Source organism: Ranitomeya imitator, chromosome 4, assembly GCF_032444005.1.
Source record: "Ranitomeya imitator isolate aRanImi1 chromosome 4, aRanImi1.pri, whole genome shotgun sequence".
In the NCBI taxonomy this organism is placed as follows: domain Eukaryota; kingdom Metazoa; phylum Chordata; class Amphibia; order Anura; family Dendrobatidae; genus Ranitomeya; species Ranitomeya imitator.
Window position 1 is genome coordinate 445,755,931 of NC_091285.1, and position 25,790 is coordinate 445,781,720.

At 45.2% G+C, this 25,790-nt stretch overlaps 1 protein-coding gene across 1 annotated transcript in view; it reads right to left on the minus strand.

Annotated features, from left to right (window-relative positions):
* ICE2 (interactor of little elongation complex ELL subunit 2) overlaps window positions 1-25,790 on the minus strand; it is a 189,053-nt gene that overhangs the window by 104,799 nt on the left and 58,464 nt on the right. The window contains exon 2 of the mRNA XM_069765691.1: window positions 16,261-16,365. Coding sequence (XP_069621792.1) covers window positions 16,261-16,365 — 105 coding nt within the window. The remainder of the gene's footprint in view (window positions 1-16,260; window positions 16,366-25,790) is intronic.

Genomic DNA, 25,790 nt, shown 5'->3' on the forward strand with positions numbered 1-25,790 from the left:
TCCGTGACCACTCTTGGCACATAGTGCCGGATGTCAGCTGCGATAGCTGACACCCGGCCGCGATCGGCCGCGCTCCCCCCCGTGAGCGCGGCCGATCGCGTATGACGTACTATCCCGTTGGTGGTCATACAGGCTCACCCCACCTCGATGGGATAGTACGTCATATGTCAGAAAGGAGTTAATTACAACACATAAAAATGCACTCTGCCACTACTGTGGTGAACTATAACTTCCAGCATGTCATAGGATCTGCATGACATGCTGGGAGTTCTAGTTCTCCCATGGGATCTTAAAGCAGCACTCCTGTGTTATTTTTCAGTGCTGGAGTGGTGCTTTAACCCCTCTGTGACCTTAGACGTACTATCCCGTCGAGGTGCCCTGGGCTTATCTGACCCTGGACGGGATAGTACGTCATAGCGATCGGCAGCGCTCACGGGGGGAGCGCCGCCGATCGCGGCCGGGTGTCAGCTGCTTATCGCAGCTGACATCCGGCACTATGTGCCAGGAGCGGTCACGGACCGCCCCCGGCACATTAACCCCTGGCACACCGCGATCAAAGATGATCGCGATGTGCCGGCGGTGCAGGGAAGCACCGCGCAGGGAGGGGGCTCCCTGCGGGCTTCCCTGAGCCCCCCGCAGCAACGCGATGTGATCGCGTTGCTGCGAGGGTCTCCTCACCTCCCTCCCTGCTCGAGCCCCGGATCCAAGATGGCCGCGGATCCGGGTCCTGCAGGGAGGGAGGTGGCTTCACAGAGCCTGCTTAGAGCAGGCACTGTGAAGGCTGCAGCGCTGCATGTCAGATCAGTGATCTGACAGAGTGCTGTGCAAACTGTCAGATCACTGATCTGTGATGTCCCCCCCTGGGACAAAGTAAAAAAGTAAAAAAAAAATTTTCCAAATGTGTAAAAAAAATAAAAAAAAATATTCCAAAATAATGAAAAAAAAAAAAAAATATTATTCCCATAAATACATTTCTTCATCTAAATAAAAAAAAAAAAACAATAAAAGTACACATATTTAGTATCGCCGCGTCCGTAACGACCCGACCTATAAAACTGTCCCACTAGTTAACCCCTTCAGTAAACACCGTAAGAAAAAAAAAAAAAAAACGAGGCAAAAAACAACGCTTTATTATCATACCGCCGAACAAAAAGTGGAATAACACGCGATCAAAAGGACAGATATAAATAACCATGGTACCGCTGAAAGCGTCATATTGTCCCGCAAAAAAAGAGCCGCCATACAGCATCATCAGCAAAAAAATAAAAAAGTTATAGTCCTGAGAATAAAGCGATGCAAAAATAATTATTTTTTCTGTAAAATAGTTTTTATCGTATAAAAGCACCAAACCATAAAAAAATGATATAAATGAGGTATCGCTGTAATCGTACTGACCCGAAGAATAAAACTGATTTATCAATTTTACCAAACGCGGAACGGTATAAACGCCTCCCCCAATAGAAATTCATGAATAGCTGGCTTTTGGTCATTCTTCCTCACAAAAATCGGAATAAAAAGCGATAAAAAAATGTCACGTGCCCGAAAATGTTTTCAATAAAAACGTCAACTCGTCCCGCAAAAAACAAGACCTCACATGACTCTGTGGACCAAAATATGGAAAAATTATAGCTCTCAAAATGTGGTATTGCAAAAAATATTTTTTGCAATAAAAAGGGTCTTTCAGTGTGTGACGGCTGCCAATCATAAAAATCCGCTAAAAAACCCGCTATAAAAGTAAATCAAACCCCCCTTTATCACCCCCTTAGTTAGGGAAAAATAAAAAAAAATGTATTTATTTCCATTTTCCCATTAGGGCTAGGGTTAGGGCTAGGGTTAGGGTTAGGGCTAGGGTTAGGGCTAGGGTTAGGGCTAGGGTTAGGGTTAGGGCTAGGGTTAGGGCTAGGGCTAGGGTTAGGGTTAGGGCTAGGGTTAGGGCTAGGGTTAGGGTTAGGGCTAGGGTTAGGGTTAGGGCTAGGGTTAGGGTTAGGGCTAGGGTTAGGGCTAGGGTTAGGGCTAGGGTTAGGGTTGGGGCTACAGTTAGGGTTGGGGCTAAAGTTAGGGTTAGGGTTTAGATTACATTTACAGTTGGGAATAGGGTTGGGATTAGGGTTAGTGGTGTGTCAGGGTTAGAGGTGTGGTTAGGGTTACCGTTGGAATTAGGGTTAGGGGTGTGTTTAGATTAGGGTTTCAGTTATAATTGGGGGGTTTCCACTGTTTCGGCACATCAGGGGCTCTCCAAACACGACATGGCGTCCGATCTCAATTCCAGCCAATTCTGCGTTGAAAAAGTAAAACAGTGCTCCTTCCCTTCCGAGCTCTCCTGTGTGCCCAAACAGGGGTTTACCCCAACATATGGGGTATCAGCGTACTCAGGACAAATTGGACAACAACTTTTGTGGACCAATTTCTCCTGTTACCCTTGGGAAAATACAAAACTGGGGGCTAAAAAATAATTTTTGTGGGAAAAAAAAGATTTTTTATTTTCACGGCTCTGCGTTATAAACTGTAGTGAAACACTTGGGGGTTCAAAGTTCTCACAACACATCTAGATAAGTTCATTGAGGGGTCTAGTTTCCAATATGGGGTCACTTGTGGGGGGTTTCTACTGTTTAGGTACATTAGGGGCTCTGCAAACGCAATGTGACGCCTGCAGACCATTCCATCTAAGTCTGCATTCCAAATGGCGCTCCTTCCCTTCCGAACCCTCCCATGCGCCCAAACGGTGGTTCCCCCCCACATATGGGGTATCAGCGTACTCAGGACAAATTGGACAACAACTTTTGGGGTCCAATTTCTCCTGTTACCCTAGGGAAAATACAAAACTGGGGGCTAAAAAATAATTTTTGTGGGAAAAAAATTTTGTTTTATTTTTATGGCTCTGCATTATAAACTTCTGTGAAGCCCTTGGTGGGTCAAAGTGCTCACCACACATCCAGATAAGTTCCTTAGGGGGTCTACTTTCCAAAATGGTGTCACTTGTGGGGGGTTTCAATGTTTAGGCACATCAGTGGCTCTCCAAACGCAACATGGCGTCCCATCTCAATTCCTGTCAATTTTGCATTGAAAAGTCAAACGGCGCTCCTTCCCTTCCGAGCTCTCCCATGCGCCCAAACAGTGGTTTACTGCCACATATGGGGTATCAGCGTACTCGGGACAAATTGGACAACAACTTTTGAGGTCCAATTTCTTCTCTTACCCTTGGAAAAATAAAAAATTGGGGGCAAAAATATAATTTTTGTGAAAAAATATGATTTTTTATTTTTACGGTTCTGCATTATAAACTTCTGTGAAGCACTTGGTGGGTCAAAGTGCTCACCACACCTCTAGATAAGTTCCTTAGGGGGTCTACTTTCCAAAATGGTGTCACTTGTGGGGGGTTTCAATGTTTAGGCACATCAGTGGCTCTCCAAACGCAACATGGCGTCCCATTGGCGGATGCGCATTTGAGATTGGCAAGTCGGAAGGGGCTTGTGATGAAGAGTGCTTTCTCTCGTATAGATCTGGATGGTGTCGGCCTCATCGACTATGGGACTATAAGCTGGGGACCGGAAACGTCTACATAGCGGCATTGAGAGAATACTCGTACATATACTTACGGACTCAAGGGACATCAGTCTGTTTATATTTATATATGTGTGTGTTTTTTGCCTGATATTGTTATATACTGTATATGGTTGCTGTATAGGTGTTTACGTGCACTTATACCTGTGCACTTGCCAACAATAATAATATTCCTTTCTCCCTTTCAGGTTTTCTGGGTGGCTTTATATGCCCTGTCTTTTTGTGTCCTTTGGCGGTTTTGCCTTTAATCACTAGTATATGTCTATGATTGTGATATCTCCCGGCATTCTGCGGGTGGATATCTTGTGCCTCTGTGTCTTGCTGCAACATGCACACTCTGCCCTCTTTTTACCTGTTGTGTTTTTTTTTTTTTTTTTTTCTCCCCTCCCTTCCCCCCTCTCTGGCTTTTTGGTCCTTATCCCACCCCCTCTGCTCTGTGTCCCATGATGTGTCCATCTAGCCGGCCTCGCTAGCTTAGTCCGGTCCTCGGGCTTTATTCCATTTCTCTTTGCCCTGTGTCCTATGACGTGTCCATCTAGCCGGCTGGCACGGCGCGTGCGCAACGTGGTCCTATGGAATACCGCGGTTTGCGCGTGCGCATGTGACCCTTTGGACGCTCTAGGATTGCCGTTCATTATGATTGTGTTCCTGTCGTCATGGCGTCGCCGGCGTCTTCCGGCTTTTACCTCTCTCTCTCTCTCCCACACCGGTATGCAATTTACCTTATTGGATTTATTATTTAAGCACACACTGTTGCACCTTTAGTTTCACTTCCCCTGACGAAGCTGCGGAGGCAGCGATACGCGTGGGGTGCGCTCCCACCTTATCCTTCTCCTACCTCAGGGCCATTTTGGGGCTGTTATGTTCCCTGGCTCTATGTGGATTTAACCCTTGTGGTGCTCTGTGCCCTTTGACATTGCTGCATCTCCATATACCAGAATTGACGCAGGACAGGTTGTATCCACAGCTGTTATATAGCATGCTATCACATTCCAATCTCAGGACCATGTATTGCATGGATGTTTCATTTTTTGGTTATTAGCAGTGGATACTGACATATTGTGGTCGAGTCCTTTGCGGCCTGTATAGGCACATTTTTGCAGGAGAGCATATGTGACTAGGTGCATCTAGGGTAGGATATTACTGTTTTCCTATTGTATTATGGGATTGTCATTTATTATGGGATATGATGGGTATAGGGATTTGTACATTTGTTTTTAAATGTTTTTAACATGTTTTTTGAGGTGTTTAATAAAGGTGTTTTGCTTTATAGTACTACCGATTGTCTCTATATTTTGGGTTGTGCATACTATTTTTAGTCTACCCTTTCTCTTTTCGTTTGTCCTGTTCTATTTATAGACTAAGTATTGCACCCCTTGATGGTGACTGTGACATTATATATTGGTGCGCCCCTTTCTATCTTTACTCCATCTCAATTTCTGTCAATTTTGCATTGAAAAGTCAAACTGCGCTCCTTCCCTTCCGAGCTCTCCCATGCGCCCAAACAGTGGTTTACTGCCACATATGGGGTATCAGCGTACTCAGGACAAATTGGACAACAACTTTTTGGGTCCAATTTCTCCTGTTACCCTTGGTAAAATAAAACAAATTGGAGCTGAAGTAAATTTTTTGTGTAAAAAAGTTAAATGTTCATTTTTATTTAAACATTCCAAAAATTCCTATTAAACACCTGAAGGGTTAATAAACTTCTTGAATGTGGTTTTGAGCACCTTGAGGGGTGCAGTTTTTAGAATGGTGTCACACTTGGGCATTTTCTATCATATAGACCCCTCAAAATGACTTCAAATGAGACGTGGTCCCTAAAAAAAAATGGTGTTGTAAAAATGAGAAATTGCTGGTCAACTTTTAACCCTTATAACTCCCTAACAAAAAAAAAAATTGGTTCCAAAATTATGCTGATGTAAAGGAGACATGTGGGAAATGTTACTTATTAAGTATTTTGTGTGACATATCTCTGTGATTTAATTGCATAAAAATTCAAAGTTTGAAAATTGCGAAATTTTCAAAATTTTCGCCAAATTTCCGTTTTTTTCACAAATAAACGCAGGTACTATCAAAGAAATTTTACCACTATCATGAAGTACAATATGTCACGAGAAAACAATGTCAGAATCACCAGGATCCGTTGAAGCGTTTCGGAGTTATAACCTCATAAAGGGACAGTGGTCAGAATTGTAAAAATTGGCCTGGTCATTAACGTGCAAACCACCCTTGGGGGTAAAGGGGTTAAATATAAGCCCTGTGCCCATATTCTTATACTCACACTTCTTCATATAGTACTTTACAGACACCACACTGGTCCCGCAGCACCGTCTTCCACCCTTCCAACATAATAACATAGTATTATATATTATATATAATACAGGTCCTTCTCAAAAAATTAGCATATAGTGTTAAATTTCATTATTTACCATAATGTAATGATTACAATTAAACTTTCATATATTATAGATTCATTATCCACCAACTGAAATTTGTCACGTCTTTTATTGTTTTAATACTGATGATTTTGGCATACAACTCCTGATAACCCAAAAAACCTGTCTCAATAAATTAGCATATTTCACCCATCCAATCAAATAAAAGTGTTTTTTAATAACAAACAAAAAAACCATCAAATAATAATGTTCAGTTATGCACTCAATACTTGGTCGGGAATCCTTTGGCAGAAATGACTGCTTCAATGCGGCGTGGCATGGAGGCAATCAGCCTGTGACACTGCTGAGATGTTATGGAGGCCCAGGATGCTTCAATAGCGGCCTTAAGCTCATCCAGAGTGTCGGGTCTTGCGTCTCTCAACTTTCTCTTCACAATATCCCACAGATTCTCTATGGGGTTCAGGTCAGGAGAGTTGGCAGGCCAATTGAGCACAGTAATACCATGGTCAGTAAACCATTTACCAGTGGTTTTGGCACTGTGAGCAGGTGCCAGGTCGTGCTGAAAAATGAAATCTTCATCTCCATAAAGCATTTCAGCCAATGGAAGCATGAAGTGCTCCAAAATCTCCTGATAGCTAGCTGCATTGACCCTGCCCTTGATGAAACACAGTGGACCAACACCAGCAGCTGACATGGCACCCCACACCATCACTGACTGTGGGTACTTGACACTGGACTTCAGGCATTTTGGCATTTCCTTCTCCCCAGTCTTCCTCCAGACTCTGGCACCTTGATTTCCGAATGACATGCAAAATTTGCTTTCATCAGAAAAAAGTACTTGGGACCACTTAGCAACAGTCCAGTGCTGCTTCTCTGTAGCCCATTTCGGCACCTGTAGCCCATTTCCTGCACACGCCTGTGCACGGTGGCTCTGGATGTTTCCACACCAGACTCAGTCCACTGCTTCCTCAGGTTCCCCAAGGTCTGGAATCGGTCCTTCTCCACAATCTTCCTCAGGGTCCGGTCTCCTCTTCTCGTTGTACAGCGTTTTCTGCCACATTGTTTCCTTCCAACAGACTTACCATTGAGGTGCCTTGATACAGCACTCTGGGAACAGCCTATTTGTTGAGAAATTTCTTTCTGGGTCTTACCCTCTTGCTTGAGGGTGTCAATGATGGCCTTCTTGACATCTGTCAGGTCGCTAGTCTTACCCATGATGGGGGTTTTGAGTAATGAACCAGGCAGGGAGTTTATAAAAGCCTCAGGTATCTTTTGCATGTGTTTAGAGTTAATTAGTTGATTCAGAAGATTAGGGTAATAGGTCGTTTAGAGAACCTTTTCTTGATATGCTAATTTATTGAGACAGGTTTTTTGGGTTATCAGGAGTTGTATGCCAAAATCATCAGTATTAAAACAATAAAAGACCTGACAAATTTCAGTTGGTGGATAATGAATCTATAATATATGAAAGTTTAATTGTAATCATTACATTATGGTAAATAATGAAATTTAACACTATATGCTAATTTTTTGAGAAGGACCTGTATATTTATATATTAATACCACATACAATAGTATGTTATTAAATATTTTACCACATTTTTTGCTTCAAATATTTTTTTCCCTATTTTGCACCTCTAAAACCTGGGTGCGTCTTATAGTCCGCTGCGTCTTATAGTCTGAAAAATACAGTATATATGGGGCCCATTATACACTGGGGTATCATATACTGGAGCATCATATATGGGGCCCATCATACACTGGAGCATCATATATGGGGCCCATCATACACTGGATCATCATATATGGGGACCATTATACACTAAGGCATCATCTATGGGGCTATTATACACTGAAGCATCATCTATGGGGCCCATTACACACTGAAGCATCATATATGGGGCCCATTATACATTGGGGCATCATATATGGGGCCCATTATATACTGGAGCATCATACATGGGGTCCATCATACACTGGAGCATCATATATGGGGCCCATTATATATGGAGCATTACATGGGCCCATCATACACTGGAGCATTATATATGGGGCCCATTACACACTGGAGCATCATATATGGGGTCCATCAGACACTGGAGCATCATATATTGGGACCATTATATATGGAGCATGATATGGGCCCATCATACATTGGAGCATCATATATTGGGCCCATTATACAATGGGGCATCATATATGGGGTCCATCATACACTGGAGCATCATATATGGGGACCAATATATATGGAGCATCATATGCAACCCATTATATATATAGAGCATCATATGGGGCCCATTATATATGGAGCATTACATGGGGCCAATTATATGGAGCATTATATGGGGCCTATTATATACGGAGGATTATATGGGAACTACCGTATATACTCGAGTATAAGCTGACCCGAGTATAAGCCGAGACCCCTAATTTTGCCATAAAAAAACTGGGAAAATTTATTGACTCGAGTATAAGCCTAGGGTGGGAAATGCAGCAGCTACTGGTAAATTTAAAAAAAAAAAAATAGATACCAATAAAAGTAAAATTGAGACATCGGTAGGTTAAGTGTTTTTGAATATCCATATTGAATCAAGAGCCCCATATAATGCTCCATACAGTTGATGATGGGCCCCATAAGATGCTCCATACAAAATAAGCCCCATATAATGCTCCATAAAGTTCATGATGGGCCCCATAAAATGCTGCATAAAAGGTTAATGATGGCCCCATAAGATGCTCCACAGATTATGCCTGGTACCGCTCATTAAAGTAATGAATATGCGCTCCACTCCTATGTGAGTGGAGTCACGTCCATATTCATTACTTTAATGAGCGGTACCACCTGACCGCTGAACACATGAACAAGCTGCCGGCGTCAGAAACAATCTGAGAAGCAGGGACCGCGTCAGGAGCAGGTCAGTATGATGTGATAGCCACCGCTCCCCCTCCCCCGCAGGCCCCCTGGGAAAATGACTCGAGTATAAGCAGAAAGGGGCACTTTTAGCCCAAATAATGGGCTGAAAATCTCAGCTTATACTCGAGTATATACGGTATTGTATAAGGAGCAATATATGGGGCTCAATATACTCCATGGGGCCCATCCTATACTGTATGGAGCATTAAATGAGGCCCATTATATATGGAGCCCATCACATACTGGAGCATTATATGGAGCCCATCATATACTGTATGGCACATTATATGAGGCCCATTCTGTATGAAGCAATATATGGGGCTCATTCTTTATGGAGCATTACATGGTGCCCATTACAAAGTACGGAACAATATATGGGTCCTATTATATACTGTATGGATCATTATATGGGGCTCATTCTGTATGGAGCATGTGGCTCATTATACTGTTTGGAGCATTACATGGGCTCATTATACTGTATGGAGCATTATATGTGGTTCATTATACTATATGGAGCAATATATGGGGCACATTATTCTGTATGAAGCACTATGTGGTAGCCATAATACTGTATGGAGCAATATATGGAGCTCATTATACTGTATGGAGCAAAATGTGGTGCCCATAATACTGTATGGAGCAAAATATGGGGTATATTATTCTGTATGAAGCACTATGTGGTGCCCATAATACCATATGAAGGACTATACTGTCCGGTTTCTGACCTATTGTAGAATTTACAATAGATATCACTCATGTAATGTACGAAGTAAAATCTAAGGCATTGTACTACACCTAATATCTCCACTTCAGCAAAGCATTTGATAAAGTATCTACTATATAATTGTCTAAGGGTCACTTCCGTCTTTCTGTCTGTCTGTCCTTCTGTCTTTCTGTCACGGATATTCATTGGTCACGGACTCTGTCTGTCATGGAATCCAAGTCGCTGATTGGTCGTGGCAAAACGCCCACGACCATTGCCACGACCAATCAGCGAAGGGCGCAGTCCGGCGGCAACATGGTCGCTCCTTCCTCCCCGCAGTCAGTGCCCGCTCCGTACTCCCCTCCAGTCAGCGCTCAAACAGGGTTAATGGCAGCGCTAATGGACCGCGTTATGCCGCGGTGTAACGCACTCCGTTAACGCTGCTATTAACCCTGTGTGACCAAATTTTTTAATATTGATGCTGCATATGCAGCATCAATAGTAAAAAGATCTAATGTTAAAAAAAAAAAAAAAAAAATCAGCATATACTCACCTTCCGGCGTCTTTCCCGCTGCTCGCGACACTCCGGTGGCCGGTCCATGCATTGCGATCTCGAGAGATGACGACGTAGCGGTCTCGCGAGACCGCAATGCACTCTTGAGACCGGAGCGCGCGAGGAGCGTCGGTAAACGCTTCCTGGATCCAGGGGCCAACGGAAGGTGAGTATATAACTATTTTTTATTTTAACTTTTTTTTTTTTTTTTTAACAGGGATAAGATGCCCACATTGCTATATACTACTTGGGCTGTGCAATATACTAGGCTGGCTGGGCAATGTACTACACGGGCTGGGCAATATACTACGTGGCTGGGGAAAATACTACGTGGCTGGGGAAAATACTACGTGGCTGGGGAAAATACTACGTGGCTGGGGAAAATACTACGTGGCTGGGGAAAATACTACGTGGCTGGGGAAAATACTACGTGGCTGGGGAAAATACTACGTGGCTGGGGAAAATACTACGTGGCTGGGGAAAATACTACGTGGCTGGGGAAAACACTACGTGGCTGGGGAAAACACTACGTGGCTGGGGAAAATACTACGTGGCTGGGGAAAATACTACGTGGCTGGGGAAAATACTACGTGGCTGGGGAAAATACTACGTGGCTGGGGAAAATACTACGTGGCTGGGGAAAATACTACGTGGCTGGGGAAAATACTACGTGGCTGGGGAAAATACTACGTGGCTGGGGAAAATACTACGTGGCTGGGGAAAATACTACGTGGGCTGTGCAATATACTACTTGGACATGCATATTCTAGATTACCCGATGCCTTAGAATCGGGCCACCATCTAGTCTTGTAATATTCTTATTGAAAAAAAAACAAATATGGGATTGCCAAGGCTACAGTTAGGTGGATTCATAACTGGCTCAGTGATCCTATTCAAAAAGTGGTAATAAATGGTTGCACATCCATTTGGAAGAGTGTTTCAAGTGGGGCACCAAAAGGCTCTGTCCTGGCCCAAGTTTTGTTCAACACTTTTATAAATGATCTAGAGAAGGGAAGTGGAGTTAAACACCAATCAAACTTGCAAACAATGCAAAACTAGGAGGGATATATAACAGAGAAAACAGAGAAAGGATTCAGAAGGATCTAGATAAGCTTGAACAATGGGTAGCAACAAATAGAATGGTATTGAACAGGGTGAAATGCAAAATCCTACATCTGGCCAAGAAAAACAAAAATGACATATACAGAACGGGAGGAATAGAACTAGGCAACAGCAAGTGTGAAAAAGACTTGGGTATTAGTACTAATAGATCATAGACTGCACATGAGTCAACAATGTGCAGCAATGATGCAGCAGCAAAAAATGCAAACCTTTCCAGGATGTATTAAGAGAAGCACAAAGTCTAGATTACATGAAGTAATTATCGCCCTCTACTCCTCCTTGGTCAGACCTCATCTAGAATACTGTGTCTAGTTCTGGGCACCACATTTTAAAAAACACATTAAAAAACTGGGGAGGGGTGCAAACTATGTCCTTCGAGGAACGGTTAAAGGATCTGGGAATTTTAGCTTAAAAAAAAAAAGGCTAAGATAATGCTTTATAGATGTCTACAAATATCTAAAGGTATGTCACAGTAGAAAAATAGGAGAATTGAGTATAAAGGGTTAAAAACTGGTACTTTATTATAAACCTGTCAAGTGAGATAACCTGTACACTAAGAGGCGAAACGTGCGTTGGGGTGCTCTTGGATGCAACCTGGTACCATCTACCATCTACCCTGTCTACCCTATTGATTATTTGTTGGTAAGCGCTGCTCTAGGAATATAAATGTACTAGATTGTGGCCCGATTCTAACGCATCGGGTATTCTAGAATATGCATGTCCCCGTAGTATATGGACAATGATGATTCCAGAATTCGCGGCAGAGTGTGCCCGTCGCTGATTGGTCGAGGCAACCTTTATGACATCATCGTCGCCATGGCAACCATTATGACATCTACGTCGATACTGTGCCCGTCGCTGATTGGTCGAGGCAACCTTTATGACATCATCGTCGCCATGGCAACCATTATGACATCTACGTCGATACTGTGCCCGTCGCTGATTGGTCGAGGCGAATTCGCGGCAGACTGTGCCCGTCGCTGATTGGTCGAGGCAACCTTTATGACATCATCGTCGCCATGCTGTGCCCGTCGCTGATTGGTCGAGGCCTGGCAGCCTCGAACAATCAGAGACGCGGGATTTCCAGGAGACAGACAGACATACGGAAAAACCCTTAGACAATTATATATATAGATGTATAGACCACTTGGCTATGAGACACCTGCACCTTATGGCGAGCTCGCTTCCTATTACTTAGAGATTTTGTATACTACTGGGGGGTTGATTGTACCTGTGATCTTGCACATCATCCTTTTCCTCCTATATCCTTTGTACTGTATTTATGTCACTTGACAGGTTTATAATAAAGTACCAGTTTTTAACCCTTTATACTCAATTCTTCTCCTATTTTTCTATGTATATATGGAGTGGGTTAATATATGTTTCCTCCTTGTGAGGTGCTGTTTAGCGTAACATCACGCATGGCATAGTCATAATGTGGTCGTCTGGCATTTCTATACTAAGGTACTAGCTATTGAACCCGTTCTACGCCCGGGTGGCGAGCATTTATATTGGTATATGGTCTCCATCCTGGTATGTGCTGCTCCATCCTGCGTCCCCATCTTGTCATGAGCTGCTCCATCCTGCGTCCCCATCCTGTCACGAGCTGCTCCATCCTGCGTCCCCATATTGTCACGAGCTGCTCCATCCTGCGCCCCCATCCTGTCATGTGCTGCTCCATCCTGCGTCCCCATGCTGTCATGAGCTGCTCCATCCTGCGTCCCCATCCTGTCATGAGCTGCTCCATCCTGCGCCCCCATCCTGTCATGTGCTGCTCCATCCTGCGTCCCCATCCTGTCACGTGCTGCACTCATCCTGCACCCCCATTCTGTCACGTGCTGCTCCCATCCTGCGTCCCCATTCTGACATGTGCTGCTCCCATCCTGCGCCCCCATTCTGACATGTGCTGCTCCCATCCTGCGCCCCCATTCTGACATGTGCTGCACCCATCCTGCGCCTCCATTCTGTCATTTGCTGCTCCCATCCTGCGCCCCCATCCTGTCATGTGCTGCTCCCATCCTGCGCCCCCGTTCTGTCATGTGCTCCTTCCATCCTGAACCCCCGTTCTGTCATGTGCTGCTGCCATCCTGCACCCCCGTTCTGTCATGTGCTGTTCCCATCCTGCGCCCCCATTCTGTCATGTGCTGCTCCCATCCTGCGCCACCGTTCTTTAATTTGCTGCTCCCATCCATATGCCCCATACACTGCTCCATAAAGGTTTATGGCCCCCATAAAATGCTCCATAGTATATGCCCCCGTACACTGCTCCATAAAGGTTGATGGCCCCCATAAGATGCTCCATAGTATATGCCCCGTACACTGCTCCATAAAGGTTGATGGCCCCCATAAGATGCTCCATAGTATATGCCCCCGTACACTGCTCCATAGAGGTTTATGGCCCCCATAAGATGCTCCATAGTATATGCCCCCGTACACTGCTCCATTATGGTTGATGGCCACATAAGATGCTCCATAGTGTATGCCCCGTATGCTGCTGCGATATATAAAAAAAAAAAATACCATACTCCCCTATCGTCGCTGGGGGGCCTGAGCAGGCGGGGACACCAGCGCGCTGTGGGGGTCAGGTGCCGGTATCGCCGCTAGCTCAGGCCCCCGACACTTGCTATATTCACCTGTCTGTCCCGTTCCAGCGCTGTGTGCCGCTCTCTTCCAGCTCCTCTGGCTGTGACTGTTCAGTCAGATGACCCGGAAGAGAGCGGCACGCAGCGCTGGAAAGGGACAGACAGGTGAATATAGCTCATACTCATCCTCCTGGCGCGTCCCTGCTATCCGTTGGAGATCGCGGTGTGCGTTCAGTGTTTACGCATACAGCGATCTCCTGGGAGCATCACTATGTGGGGTCCAGACTGCGCTGGCGCTTGTGCTTGCGCAGTCTATAAAGGCTTCGGACAGAGTGACGCTCCCAGCGTTATATTATAGACTAGCTATTGAACCCGTTCTACGCCCGGGTGGCGAGCATTTATATTGGTATATTGTCTCCATCATGGTATGTGCTGCTCCATCCTGCGTCCCCATCCTGTCATGCGCTGCTCCATCCTGCGTCCCCATCCTGTCATGTGCTGCTCCATCCTGCGTCCCCATCCTGTCATGCGCTGCTCCATCCTGCGTTCCCTTTCCTGTCATGCGCTGCTCCCATCCTGCGTCCCCATCCTGTCATGCGCTGCTCCCATCCTGCGTCCCCATCCTGTCATGCGCTGCTCCCATCCTGTGATGCGCTGCTCCCATCCTGCGTCCCCATCCTGTCATGTGCTGCTCCATCCTGCGTCCCCATCCTGTCATGCGCTGCTCCATCATGCGTCCCCATCCTTATGTGCTGCTGCAACCTGCGTCCCCATCCTTATGTGCTGCTCCATCCTGCGTCCCCATCCTTATGTCCTGCTCCATCCTGCGTCCCCATCCTTATGTGCTGCTCCATCCTGCGTCCCCATCCTTATGTCCTGCTCCATCCTGCGTCCCCATCCTTATGTGCTGCTCCATCCTGCGTCCCCATCCTTATGTGCTGCTCCATCCTGCGTCCCCATCCTTATGTCCTGCTCCATCCTGCGTCCCCATCCTTATGTGCTGCTCCATCCTGCGTCCCCATCCTTATGTGCTGCTCCATCCTGCGTCCCCATCCTTATGTGCTGCTCCATCCTGCGTCCCCATCCTTATGTCCTGCTCCATCCTGCGTCCCCATCCTTATGTCCTGCTCCATCCTGCGTCCCCATCCTTATGTGCTGCTCCATCCTGCGTCCCCATCCTTATGTGCTGCTCCATCCTGCGTCCCCATCCTTATGTCCTGCTCCATCCTGCGTCCCCATCCTTATGTGCTGCTCCATCCTACGTCCCCATCCTTATGTGCTGCTGCATCCTGCGTCCCCATCCTTATGTCCTGCTCCATCCTGCGTCCCCATCCTTATGTGCTGCTCCATCCTGGGTCCCCATCCTTATGTGCTGCTCCATCCTGCGTCCCCATCCTTATGTGCTGCTCCATCCTGCGTCCCCATCCTTATGTCCTGCTCCATCCTGCGTCCCCATCCTAATGTCCTGCTCCATCCTGCGTCCCCATCCTTATGTGCTGCTCCATCCTGCGTCCCCATACTGCCTCTGACCCGCTCGTCGCCGAGTGCTGGGGGGCCTGAGCAGGCGGGGACACCGGCGCGCTGTGGGGGTCAGGTGCCGGTATCGCCGCCAGCTCAGGCCCCCCCAGCACTTACTATACTCACCTGTCCAGCGTTCCATCGCTGAGCGCCACCATCTTCCCGGTCTCCTGGCTGTGACTGTTCAGTCAGAGGGCGGCGCCGGCGCGCATTAAGCGCGTCATCGCGCCCTCTGAACTGAAGGCCACAGACCGAAGACCGGGAAGATGGCGCCGCTCAGCGATGGAACGGGGACAGGTGAATATAGGCAGATACTCACCCTCCTGGCGGTCCCTGCTTCTGCGGTGGAGATCGCGGTGTGTGTTCAGTGTGAACGCACACCGATCTCCCGGGAGCGTCGCTCTGTGAGGCCCAGACTGCGCCGGCGCTTGCGCTTGCGCAGTCTATAGAGGCTTCGGACAGAGTGACGCTCCCAGCGTTATATTATAGATGTCACAGTGTAGAGGGATCATCCTTATTCTCATTTGCACAAGGAAACAAAAGGAGCAATGAAATAAAACTGAAAGGGAGAAGATACAGATTAGATATTAGAAAAAACTTTTTGACAGTGAGGGTGATCAATGAGTGGAACAGGCTGCCACGAGAGGTGGTGACTTTTCCTTCAACGGACTTCTTCAAACAGAGGCTGGACAGACATCTGTCCGAGATGGTTCACCGAATTTTGCAGTGGGCAGGGAGTTGGACACGATGACCCTGGAGGTCTTTTCTAACTATCAATCTATGATTCATGGCTGAGATCATATAGCCAGTGCCTGATACATACTGTCTGTGGATCGGGCCGCATGTATCAGCTATCAAGTTCACTTTAATAACATTCTATTTGGACATAATAAGTAAAAGAGTTTTACTTGCTGGAGAGGAGCAGCAATTCAGCCAGTGTTGGACCCAAGCAATATTTCTCATAAGACTCATGTGTGAAGAACCAGCTTCTGCCATTGCAAGGTTCAATATCCCTACAGAGAAGAAAAAAAAAGTAATTAATACAAAAGTTTTAAATGCACAATGTAGGCAACTGGATGCCCTTATTTAGTTCTACATTTTCTATACCAGAGATAAGCTTTACAGGTTTTTTTTTATATGCAGCTTCAAAGATCTTCAGAAAATGACATGATTTGGAAATCTCTTATAGCCTTAGTTGATTACAACAGAACATAGATCACAGATCAGAAGGTGAAAGTTGCACTTTTTTGTATTTCATTTTAAAAAATTAACTCATTTAAAAATGTATGGCAACAACACATCTCAAAAAGTTGGGGCATGCTGTTGTGATGGTAGCAGTATGTGGTTTAGTATTGTCTTGCTGAAATACACAAGGCCTCCTCAAACCTCTAAAGTTCACCATTGATTGTGCCTTTCCAGATGTATAAACTGCCCATGCCATAGGCACTAATGCAACCAACATACCATCAGAGATACAGCTTTTGAACTGTGAATTTATAAGCTCGATGTTCCCTCTCTTTGTGTCCACAAGACATAGTGTGCGTGGTGTCCTTAAAGGGAACTTGCCAGCAGGATTGTGCACAATAACCTACAGTGTCAGATCAGCGCCGTTATACGAATTAAAATGAAACCTTGTGTAGCGCAGCGGTATCCACACTGTGCAGTGATGAAGCAGTGACCCAGGAAAAGTTCAAAAGTCTCCTTTAATATTCAGCGTTCTCACAAACAGAACATAACTCGGATCCTTCGGATAGCAACCGGGAAAACAAAGATGGTCCGTGACCGGTTGCCAAGGGCTACGGCACCGCCGTGTACAGGTCAGGTTTTTGAAATGTATTCTCTAGCCTTCTGATCGTGCACTCCGCCTCCTAGCTTCAGGTGTTTTAATTACAGCAGGTCCAATACCCCTCCACAGAGAGAGAGAATTTTAGTCCCAGAAGAGGTTTCACATGTACCCATTCAGATGGAGACGTTTATTCTCAGCGAGGTAAGGCAAGCGTAGGACCTGGTATAAGAGAGATGCCATAAAGAGGCTACCAGGTACACATAAAATTGGCCATTTTTATGCGCTAAAAGCTCTCATTTTTCATATTTCTAGTGCAGTAATGCAGTTCAAATTTCGGGTTTTCAATTTGCATGTTTTAGCGCTGCAGTGTGCTGCCTTATTTACTTAACTATTTTGACCATAATGACCTGGCCGTTTCTTGCAATTCTGACCAGTGTCCCTTTATGAGGTTATAACTTAGGAACGCTTCAATGAATCCTAGCAGTTCTAACCATAACCCTAACTATAAACCTAACCCTGACACACCCCTAACCCCAACCCTAATCCCACGTCTAGCCCCAATCTTAACCCTAACCTTAGCCCAAACCCCAACTTTAGCCCAAACCCCAACTTTAGCCAAAGTCACTTTTGCCCAACTCTAACCCTAATGGAAAAGTGGAAATAAATTTAATTTCATTATTTTTCCCTAGCTAAGGGGGTGATAAAGGGGGGGTGATTTACTATTTATTATATTGTGATCACTATGATAGGGTCTATCACAGTGATCAAAATGAACTAATAAGAAAAAAATCTATTGTTGCCGGCCGGCAGATCTCTGTGGGCGCATGAGCCCACCATTTTCTTACTGGAAGAAGACGCCAGTGGCCATGGGGTGAAGCAGGAAACCCAGGGACAGGGTACCGGAATCACATGAGAGAAATTAAATGGCAATTCTGCCTTTTTTTTTTGTGGTCGCCGTGATACAGTTATACCCTCGGCAGCCGAGACCCCAGAGAAAATCCAACACTTTTTCCACAGAGCCGTTAATTAACGGCGCTGTGTTTTACGTACCCTTAACTACCGCTGTGAAAATGTGTACCAGCGGTCGTTAAAGAGTTAAACGAAATCCGTAAGCAGGATTGTGTTACAGACACTGTCAGGTTGGTGCCATTATACTGATTACAATGATACCTTAGTTGAGGAAATTCATTGTTGTTTATTTTCAGTTTTGCGTTAATGATATGCTCGTGCCCCGTGGTGGTCTTCATGTGGTGCTCTGATTATTCATAACTAGATGGTGGCCCGATTCTAACGCATCGGGTATCTAGAATATGTGTGTATGTATGTATATAGCAGCCACATAGTATATAGCACAGCCCACATAACACAGATAGCCACATAGTATATAGCATAGCCGTGTAGTATATAGCAGCCACATAGTATACAACACTGCCCACGCAGTATATAACACTGCCCACGTAATATATAGCACAGCCGATGTAGTATATAACACTGCCCATGTAATATATAGCACAGCCCACGTAATATATAGCACAGCCCACGTAATATATAGCACAGCCCACGCAGTATATAACACTGCCCACGTAGTATATAACACTGCCCACGTAATATATAGCACAGCCAACGTAATATATAGCACAGCCCACGTAGTATGTAGCAGCCACGCAGTATATAACACAGCCCAAGTACTATGTAGCAGGGTGTGCACCATATCCTCGTAAAAAAAAAAAAAAATTAAAATAAAAAATGGTTATATACTCACCCTCCGGCGGCCCCCGGATCCAGGCGAGGCGTTCAGCGATGCTCCTCGTGACGTTCCGGTCCCAAGAATGCATTGCGGTCTTGTGAGATGATGACGTAGCGGACTAGCGAGAGCGCTACGTCATCATCTCGCGAGACCGCAATGCATGGCCCGGAGCGTGGCGAGGAGCGGGAAAGGCCCCGGAAGGTGAGTATATCACAATTATTATTTTTTTAAAATTATTTTTAACATTAGATCTTTTTACTATTGATGCTGCATAGGCAGCATCAATAGTAAAAAGTTTGTCACATAGGGTTAATAGCAGCGTTAACAGACTGCGTTACATCACGTTATGCCGCATTGTAACGCAGTCGGTTTAACGGACTGTTACAACGCTATGTGGGTGGCGGGCGCTGACTGGGGGGGGGATAGTATGGAGCGGGCACTGACGGCAGGGGAGTAGGGAGCGGCCATTTCACGGCCAGACTGTGCCCGTCGCTTGGGATTTCCGTGACAGACAGACAGAAAGATGGAAGTGACCCTTAGACAATTATATAGTAGATGAAGACTGCCGATAGGCCACTGATGCTTCAGTGACATGCCCCCTAGTTTACATAATGAATATTATATATACATATTGAAAAGAAAAAAAAAGGTTGCCTCCTCATCCTAATTAGGGACAGGAAACAAAAGGTTTAACTAGCTCTCCCCTTCCCTCTATCCTCAGTGTCTTCCTGTACCTAAGGGACAAAGAGGCTTTTGTGTGCGTTCCTGAGAGCTGGGCCACGACAGACGCACTTGTAATGTCTTAAGCCGGGCAGCCTGGGTAGATCGTCCTGAACCTTCCTCCCGCAGCTGCTCCTGTCCTGCGCAGGACCGCATCATCCTCCTGCGCTGGCGGGCAATGCTGGATGGGGAGGAGTGGCTGGGAAGGGCTCCCATAGCCCCCCAGCCTCGTAATTTCTCTCTTTCGCACCTGCATGCCGGAGGTGTCTTCCGGGTTCTCCAGCAGCCCTGGGCATGCATAGGAAGTGACGTACAATGCCAAGAGAGAAGGCGCGACGTCACTTCCGGCATTCCACGGTGGAACGCACCACCATTTTGGCAGGAAATTTGACGTTTCAAATCGGAAAAAAGGCCCCAGAAGGCAGGACCTATCACAGAGGGGGAGAAATTTGCTGAGAAGACGCGCTGGGTCTAGGTTCCTGTATAAAAGGACACTGACTGAAGACTCCATAAGGTAGGACTAAGGTTCTAATGGTGGATGTTCCTTCTCTTAGGTCTGCATCTGCAGAGCCCAGTGCTAACCCTGACCCAGTGAGTATACCTGGTAAGGGTAGGTCCCCCTTTGGTACAGGATCCATCCTTATGAAAATGTTCCCTCTCCTCTCTTCAAGGAAGACAAGGATCCTGCACCAAAATCAAGGGAAAAAAAAAAATCAGCGAATCGCAAATGAGCCATCTGCAGTAAAAAACAAAACAAAAACAACTTCCATTCAACCATAAAAAAAGCTTTATGTCAGCTTTATATATGAGTTGAAGAGGATAAACCATCCGCACAGTCCAAGATGAGATGTTTTGGGGTCTGAAATCGAGAAGGAAAATGGTTTTTCCCTTCCATGACAACACTCAAAATTTAATCCTGGATGAATTGGAATTCCCAGAAAGGAAACTTAACACCCCAAGTGATATGAAGGATCACTTTACTCTATATGAAGACATCTCGAAGTGCTGGACTGAAATCCTGAAGCAGATATCCAGATGGTTAGAGTAGCCAAGAAAACTATGTTACTCTTTGAGAACTCCTCTTAACTAAAGGATCCACTTGACCGAAAGATGGACAGCCTACTGAGAAAGTCTTGGGAAGCATCGACGACCTCCTTAAAAGATAAATGTTGCATCCGCCTGCGTCACGAGAACCCTATTTCTCTTGGTTCCAACAATTGGAAGACCATATTAAGGGCGGTACCCCCAGAGAAGACCTTCTGGCCACGTTACCTCTCCTACAGAAAGCTGCTGCTGGTTTCCTCTCTTGTATAGAGAGGAGAGGGGGAGACACAGGATATTTGAAATTCAATGCCATAAATTAACCAATCGTCCAGTCACAAACAGCAAGTTTTAAATATGCCAATCCAGGTCATTCTGGAAATATGAGCCAAATGGACCGAACTATAAAAAGCTGAGTGGCACAAAAGAAAGTTATTCACGTGGGGGCTGCCAATGCTGCTTGTGATACATAATGTTCCCTGCCTCCAAGGAAACAGAAGGACATTAGGCATTAATTTTATTTCTCCTTTTTTATTTTATATCTGTTTTGCATACTTGCGTGTCATTTTATCTTTACCTTTTATATCTTTTACTAGATGGTGGCCCGATTCTAACGCATCGGGTATTCTATAATATGCATGTCCACGTAGTATATTGCCCAGATATGTAGTATATTGCTCAGCGACATAGTATTCAGCACAGAGCCACGTAGTATATTGCCCAGCCACGTAGTATATTGCCCAGCCACGTAGTATATTGCCCAGCGATGTAGTTTTCAGCACAGAGCCACGTAGTATATTGCCCAGCCACGTAGTATATTGCCCAGCCACGCAGTATATTGCCCAGCGACGTAGTATATTGCCCAGTCACGTAGTATATTGCCCAATCACGTAGTATATTGCCCAGTCACGTAGGTATATTACACTGCCCACGCAGTATTTAGCAGTGTGTGCACCATATCCCTGTTAAAAAAAAAAGTAATTAAAATAAAAAAGTTATATACTCACCCCTGGGATCCAGCGAAGCGGTGTGATGCGGCCGCCATCTTCCGTTCCCAATATGCATTGCGAAATTACCCAGATGACTTAGCGGTCTCGCGAGACCGCTAAGTCTTCTGGGTAAGTTCGCAATGCATCTCTGGGAACGGAAGATGGCGGCCGGCGAGAGCGGCTCAGCGGACAACGGAGGGTGAGTATAGCAGGTTTTTTGTTTTTTTATTATTTTTAACATTACATCTTTTTTACTATTGATGCTGCCTATGCAGCATCAATAGTAAAAACTAGGTCACACAGGGTTAATAGCAGGGGTTACAGAGTGCGTTACCCGCGGCATAACGCGGTCCGTTACCGCTGCCATTACCCTGTGAGCAGTGACTGGAGGGGATTATGGAGCGGGCACTGACTGCGGGGGAGTATGGAGTGGAGCGCCGGGGACACTGACTGCGGGGAGTATGGAGCACTGACTGGTCGCGGGAAGTGCCCCTTAGGCTACATTCACATTTGCGTTGTTGGGCGCAGCGTCGGCGACGGATATCGACGCATGCGTCATGCGCCCCTATCTTTAACATGGGGGGCGCATGGACATGCGCCGGTATGCGTAGTCATGTGTTTGACGCATGCGTTTTTTTGGCGCACCAGACAGATTGGCGCAGACGCTACAGGTTGCAGTTTTGATGCGTCACATTTGCGAAGAAAAACGCATGCAATGCACCTGCGTCGTAAATGCGCCCCAAAAAAACCAAACCACATTAGTGTCTATGAAAAATGCATAGGGCGCAGGTGCCTGCGTTGAGCCACGTTTTTTGACGCATGCGCCTTTTGACTTAATGTATTTTTTGGGGGCGTTTTTGATCTTCAATTGTATAGGACAACGCATGCGTCAAAAAATGCTGCGTTGTGTATGCGTTTGACATGCGTTGTGCGTTGCGTCGACAACGCTGCGCCCAACAACGCAAATGTGAACGTAGCCTTAGACAATTATATATATATAGATTGTAAGCACTGTATATTTTTATATTAAAAGCTTCAAATCTATAATAAGTTTGAAACTTCTATGCTCTAAAGAATCCATAACCTTTCAGAGAGCGTGTGACCTTTTGACTGTCAGACAGTGGACTCATCACTCTGTGTGTTTGATGAGTGGTGGCAGCATGTTATGTAACCAGGGTGTGTGGACTGTGTCAGGGTGTAATTTATGCTCATTTTATAGCCTAAAACAGAGGTTGAGTGTTGGATTGAGTGAGAGGAAATAAATTAACCCTTGCAGGAATACCCCATGTCATGTCCTGGAAAGTGTGTACGTGACAGCCAGCAATGAGTCCGGATCAAAATCCCACTGAACACCTGTGGAGAGATCTTTTATATTGCTGTTGGTAGAAGGCAGTTTGCAAAAAAAAGAGTGGTCCAAAATTCCAGTTGAGAGGTGTGAGAAGCTTGTTGATGATTGTTAAGCAATTGATTGTGGTTATTTATTCCAAAGGGTGTGCAACTAAATATTACATTTGAGGGTTCCAACAATTTTGTCCAACCCATTTTGGGGGTTTGTGTGTGCAACTATGTCCAATTTGCCTTTTTTCTCTGTTTTTATTTCATTTGCGTTGTTCCAATATACACAAAAGAAATAAACGTGTATACAAAAAAAAAGTGTATAATTGCAATAATTGTTTGGGAGAAAATTAATTTTCTGGAACAATTTAAAGGGTGCCAACACTTTCAGCCATGATTGTACATACAGTGCCTTGCGAAAGTATTCGGCCCCCTGGAACTTTTCCACCTTTTCCCACATATCGTGCTTCAAACAGAAAGATACCAAATGTAAATTTTTGGTGAAGAATCAACAAGTGGAACACAATTGTGAAGTTGAACTAAATTTATTGGTTATTTTACATTTTTGTGGAAATTCCAAAACTGAAAAGTGGGGCATGCAATATTATTTGGCCCCTTTAACTTAATACTTTGTTGTGCCACCTTTTGCTGCGATTACAGCTGCAAGTCGCTTGGGGTATGTCTCTATCAGTTTTGTACATCGAGGGACTGAAATTCTTGCCCATTCTTCCTTGGCAAAACAGCTCGAGCTCAATGAGGTTTGATGGAGATCGTTTGTGAACAGCAGTTTTCAGCTCTTTCCACAGATTCTCGATTGAGGTCTGGACTTTGACTTGGCCATTCTAACACCAGCATACGTTTATTTGTGAACCATTCCATTGTAGATTTTGCTTTATGTTTGGGATCATTGTCTTGTTGGAAGATAAATCTCCGTCCCAGTCTCAGGTCCTTTGCAGACAACAGGTTTTCTTCAATAATGGTCCTGTATTTGGCTCCATCCATCTCCCCATCAATTTTTTTATCCATCTTCCCTGTCCCTGCTGAAAAAAAGCAGGCCCAAACTATGATGCTGCCACCACCATGTTTGACAGTGGGGATGGTGTGTTCAGGGTTATGAGCTGTGTTGCCTTTACGCCAAACATATCGTTTGGCATTGTTGCCAAAAAGTTCAATTTTGGTTTCATCTGACCAGAGAACCTTCTTCCACACGTTTGGTGTGTCTCCCAGGTGGCTTGTTGCAAACTTTAAACAACACTCGTTATGGATATCTTTGAGAAATGGCTTTCTTCTTGCCACTCATCCTCTTCCATAAAGGCCAGATTTGTGCAGTGTACGACTGATTGTTGTCCTATGGACAGACTAGACTGTCCCACCTCAGCTGTAGATCTCTGCAGTTCATCCAGGGTGATCATGGGCCTCTTGGCTGCATCTCTGATCAGTCTTCTCCTTGTTTGAGATGAAATTTTAGAGAGACGGCTGGGTCTCGGTAGATTTGCAGTGGTATGATACTCCTTCCATTTCAATATGATCGCTTGCACAGTGCTCCTTGGGATGTTTGAAGTTTTGGAAATCATTTTGTATCCAAATCCGGCTTTAAACTTCTCCACAACAGTATCACAGACCTGCCTGTTGTGTTCCTTGGTCTTCATGATGCTCTCTGTGCTTCAAACAGAACCCTGAGACTATCACAGAGCAGGTGCATTTATACAGAGACTTGATTACACACAGGTGGATTATATTTATCATCATTAGGCATTGGATCATTCAGAGATCCACAATGAACTTCTGGAGTGAGTTTGCTGCACTGAAAGTAAAGGGGCCGAATAATATTGCACGCCTCACTTTTCAGTTTTTGAATTTCCACAAAAATTTTAAATAACCAATAAATTTTGTTCAACTTCACAATTGTGTTCCACTTGTTCTTGATTCTTCATCAAAAATTTACATTTGGTATCTTTATGCTTGAAGCATGATATGTGGGAAAAGGTTGAAAAGTTCCAGGGAGCCAAATACTTTCGCAAGGCACTGTAGTGGAGCCACGTACAGTGGGATAAAAATATGTGATACACTGTCGATTTTGCAAGTTTTCCCATCTACAAAGAAAAGAGAGGTCTGTAATTTTTATTGCAGGTATACTTCAACTATGAGAGACAGAATCTAATATATAAAGGTGTAGGGGTGTGTGTGTGTGAGTGTGTGTGTGTGTGTGTGTGTGTGTGTGTGTGTGTGTGTGTGTGTGTGTGTGTGTGTGTGTGTGTGTGTGTGTGTGTGTGTGTGTGTGTGTGTGTGTGTGTGTGTCCGGGATTGGCATCTGCACCATCACAGCTACAGCCACAAAATTTTGCACAGTAACATGTCTGGACCCCGAGAGCGTCATAGGCTATGTTGTGAGGCAAAATTTTAACCCCGCGCATTCCAATTCACCACACAATTTTGCCCCTATCTACATAATGGGGAAAAAGTGAAAGGATAAGTGTTGGAGGCAAATTGACAGCTGCCAGATGTGAACAAGGGGGACTTAAAGAATGAGAGAGATGGCGCCAAAGAGTATATACCGTACAGTTGCTAAGGTGGGGCCCCGACATGGGATACTCACCACACACGGGGATATGAACACACACACAAAATGTGCCACACACTACCACGTTCTTGAACACATATACCACCCTCAGCACACATTTCACCACACATACCCCAACTTCGCCGCATAAAAGTCAAAACACAAAACTTGCCTCGCGCAAAATTCGCCACATGCAAAACTAGGCTCACGCAAAACTCGCCACACACAGAAAAATTGCCACATGCACAAAAGTTGCAACA